Here is a 4,742-nt window from a genome sequence, read left to right on the forward strand (position 1 = left end):
GATGTGCAGTCACGTTCTTCCCATGTTGTTCTATCCGCCCTTGCTTAGCAACATCAGAAGCTACTGTCTAAATTCTCAACGTCGTTGATCAGCATGGTCGCCAAGCCTGCATTTCAGGCATACAGATTAAAAATGTTACAGTTTTGTCAAAATATTCAAGAGGATAACGCTCTTTGTGAAGTTTGCAAACTGGTTCAGCCTCCATGCTTCCCGGTGCTGTGGTCCACAGGAGTTTCAACAACAACATGTCAGTCTGGTAGCTTTGAAACTGTTGCCAGCATGTCTCTATATTCACAGAGTAATCCCCTCAAGACTCTGACACCAACACACAGCCTATTGCTGTCATCTTCTGTGTGTACAGAGAAGCTCTGTGGGCGATGTTTGACTGTCAGGTGGACATTTCCTTCATTCCACCGCATCCTGTTGGAGGGTTGTTTCCTTTGAGGTTGACCTCCCCCTCTTGACATGCAACATGACATCACTAACTCACCAGCTGCAGTTGGTCACACACTGTCCCACACATTAATTTTAAGTGTAGATTAGGGCAGTAGGTAGGGGAGGGCCTTATGGGTAAACTGTCATGACAGACAGAACATTTGGGGAAGGCGTCCATTCCTGAAACACATATCATATTGTCCCTACATCACTGAATCCAATAATACGAACATAAATATCAAGAATGGCATCGATTCCAAGAAATATATCGAAGCACCTTGAGTAGAAACCTTCATGTTAGATCGAGGCCTACTAGAGGAGAGGAGGCTGAGGCGGATAGGAGCAGAAGGAGAAAACGAGGCAGGCTGACATGGCTCTTGGGTAAGAGGAGAGGACTGAGACTGGTAGGGAGGCAAAGGCCATGGGCACGGTAGGATGGAGAGGCACCTGCAGGAGAGAGCCACGGGGGAGGGTATGGGTAGGGGGCACACAAGTGGCACAGGCACGAGGGAGAGGGTACTGCAGGAGGCAGAGGTAGGCACTGGGTAGGGCTGGAAGGAACCGGGTAGAAGGAGATAATGGGAGGAGGGCCGAGCCACAGGGATGCAACAGGCGTAGAGGGAGATCACAGGAAGGACAAGGGTCAGGAGGGAGTCTGGGAGGAGGCACGGGCAGGAGGAGGCACAGGAAGCTGGCACGGGGAAACCCAGTGGAGGAGGGAGCCACAGAGGGAGGAACCCCACAGGAGGGAGCCAGGACAAGACAAGGAGTGGAGTGGTGAGCCGGAAATGTGGCACCGGCACAGGAGGCCCAGGCACGGCACGAGAGGACCAGCCCCAGGCACGTGAGACCAGGAGGAAGGTACGTGGAGGACTGAGACCCAGGCACAGACTTGCACAGGCACGAGACCACAGGCATGGAGACTGGCATGGAGAGACTTGCACTGCACAGGTGGCATGTGGAGACTGAGGCACGAGACCACACGCATGTGAGACTGCACAGGCACGTGGAGCCGGAGACTGCACAGGCACCACAGGAGAGGCATGACATGGAGGAGGCCACGAGTGAGGGTGGACAGCCCTGAGTGGAGGTGGCTAAACAGATCCGGGGTAGGACAGACAAGGATGAAAGTGGACGGGGTGAGTGGAAGAATATGGTGAGAGACGGGGAAGGAGTGGACTGAGGAGGAGGATGGAGAGGTGGAAAAGGAGGGAGAGGAGGAGATGGAGTGGAGATGTGAAGTGGATAGTGGTAGATATAAATATGGAAGAAGGGAGGGAGGATGGAAGGGGGAAGAGGAGAGGAGGTGAGGGAGGGGTGGTGGAATGGAAAGATGTGGAATGGGTAGGAGAGGAGTGGATGAGAGAGGGAAACGGAGGGAATGGAAGGGGAGGAAGTGGAGAGGGGTGGTATGGAGTGGATGGTGGTGGGGGAAGTGGTGGTAGGAATGGAGATCTGGAAGGAGGGAGGGAAGAGGGAGAGGAAGGGGGGAGGGGAGGGGAGAATGGAGGGATTGAGGAAGGAATATGAGAAGAGTTGAAAGAGGAAGACCCAGGAGGACAGACAGAGGGAGATAGGAGCTGATAGTAGGAGGATGGAGACACTGAACCAGGATTTGGAAAATATGGGTAATGGCAGGCACAGGCAGGTACACAGAGGAGTGGATAGGAGGGAGAGGAGAGGCGGGCAATGGGTAGGATGAACCCAGGAGATATGGAGGCACGGGCAGGCACAGGCACACAGGATGATAGGAGGGAGGAGGAGACAGGAGCCGAACTAGGGAGATGGAGAGGCGGGCACGGGTAGCATATAGGCAGGCACACAGACAGGAGGAGGAGCAAGAGGCACCAGGGAGCAAACCCAGGAGATATGGAGAGGCGGGCACGGAGGGCAGGCACACAGGAGTGATAGGAGGAGGAGCAGAGGCACTGGTAGGAGCAAACGCAGGGGAGATATGGAGAGGCACGTACAGGACAGGCAACCCACAGGGACCAATCGAGACATCCCAGAGAGGCCCCAGAGGACCATGGACCACATTCCCAGGAGACTTGAGACCAACCGAGACAGCCCACAGGAGTGGACAATGAGAATCATAGATGAGACAGACATGGAATCCCATGTGGAGGACAAGGAGAGGGAGAGACATGACACACAGCCCCACTGAACAGTAGCCATGGAACAGGCATGGACGACACGGAGGAAAGTGGTAGGAGTGGACACGAACCCACAGGATCAGTGGACAACTGAAGGACATGAGCCCCAAGGACGATCATCAAACGATGGATACACAGGAGACACAGTGGACACACAGGACACATGGATGTGGACACGAGCCCGACCACAGACTGAATGGACCCCAGAAAGACTGATCCAAGGAAATAGAGTCCTAGCTGGCATGGTGACCAGAGGGACACAAGAATTGTAGTAGATGATCCCAGACAGGAGAAAGAGGGACCAGCATGGACAGAACAGAAATGGACTACAACCACAGCAGAGGAGAGGACACAGAGATCCTAGCACGAGGAATGAGACAGACAGACAACACAGACATGGACTGACAAGAGGAAATGAATGAGACAGACACAGACACAGTGACACAGTGGACACAGCCAGAAGGAAGACCACAGACAGACCAGACACACACAGAGTGAGCATGACCAGAACGACCCCAGTGACATGGCCACACGAAGAGCACAGTGGCCAAGGAAGCATGACCAGTGACAGTGGACCACACAACGGACACGGAAGGAAGTGAGACCTTACACACGTGGAGACCAAGGTGGACACCCAAGGACTGAACTGTATGGAAGAAAGATAAAGAACCCCAGGAACAACAGATCCCGACAGTGGAAAACCCAGGAACACAGGAAAGAAGGAGACAGACCACTGTGGACTGGATGGACACACAGGATCCCAGGATCGAAACCCACAGGAACAAAGATCCCAGACACAGCAGAAGCACCACACACACAGCAGCAGAAAAAAGACGCACAGAGAAAGGAGCACGAAGCCAATAAAGACATTCATGCACAGGACTGCCTTGTGGGCTAACCCCTGTGGAAAAGGAAATAGACGAAAGGATGAATATAAACGGAGTCTTGAATGGAAGAGGAAAATGAGTAATGCAGCCCAACTTGTGGACACAGGTATTTTGAAAGGAGGATGGACTTGTGGAATGGGAAAGAAACTTACAAAGACATTTACACGATAAACAATGTCCTGAAATGGAAAATGAGGACGATGATGTTGAATCATTAAGCGATGTCACACACAACAGGAAAAATAAGATGGCTGATCTTGAAGAGCAAGGTATAAGACAAATGTATTCACGTACGCGTGAGCTGAATAAAGACTTTTTGGATGAGAAACGACAGCTGTACATAAAAAGAGGTTTAAACGAAGACATGATTCAAGCCAAACTGAACAAATTGATGTGGAGCACGTTTAAAGAGACATATGCCCGATTTATTACTTATCTGTACCTGTACCAAAGACACAAGGAATACTGAAACAAGTAAAAGAAACAAATAATATGTATCATGAAGTGATTTCAAAATTGTACCAATATAAGTCTTGGGTCGAAGGCATGACTGAAGATGAAGACATAACATCTGATGAAGAGAGTGAAGGACAGGTGGATGAGGAAGGGTAATAAGACAACAGATGTAAAGTAGGCATTTGGGAGAGCTCCTATCCTAATGTCTACTCATTTGAAACGGAGCTAATAAACAATGAAATCTGTATATCTCTCTTGTTTCTTAATGCATTGTACCCATGAAGGTCTGGGTTACCCTTCAGTAACCCATGCTTGTCGTAAGAGGCGACTAACGGGATCGGGTGGTCAGGCTCGCTGGTTGACACATGGTGCATTGTGTAGAATGACGCTCATCCTGTTGATCACTGGATTGTCTGGGCAATTATGTACAGACCACCGCCAGAGAGGTGGACTATTGCTGAGAGTGTACTAAACTCACTGAATGTATTGCTGGAGGATTGACATAAGACAACTGTTGTACAATTCTTGGTTTTTATAATAGGAATTTCAACCCTATTTCACTGAATCCACAGAAATTTTTAACATGATCATACTATTATCAGACATACAAGTTTCAGTTTAAGCGTCATTCCTGTTGATTGAATACAAGATAACAACTGTTTCAGTTCATTGTATTGAAGATAACAACTGTTTCAGTTCATTGTATTGAATACGAGATAACAACAATCGTAATCGTAATCGTATGATCATATATATATATATATGGTTGAGTACTGTCATAGGAAAAGGTTTATAAATACATAAGCTATTA

General features: G+C 49.5%; 1 protein-coding gene across 1 annotated transcript; it reads left to right on the plus strand.

The window, feature by feature from the left end:
* Window positions 1-1,626: 1,626 nt before the first annotated feature.
* On the plus strand, window positions 1,627-1,965 carry LOC124276388 (glycine-rich RNA-binding protein 10-like). The gene has a single exon (XM_046712030.1). The coding sequence runs from the start codon at window positions 1,627-1,629 to the stop codon at window positions 1,963-1,965; it is 339 nt and encodes a 112-aa protein (XP_046567986.1).
* The last annotated feature ends 2,777 nt before the right edge of the window (window positions 1,966-4,742 follow it).

Source organism: Haliotis rubra, unplaced genomic scaffold, assembly GCF_003918875.1.
Source record: "Haliotis rubra isolate DU_JTF1 unplaced genomic scaffold, ASM391887v1 Scf2088, whole genome shotgun sequence".
NCBI classification, from domain to species: domain Eukaryota; kingdom Metazoa; phylum Mollusca; class Gastropoda; order Lepetellida; family Haliotidae; genus Haliotis; species Haliotis rubra.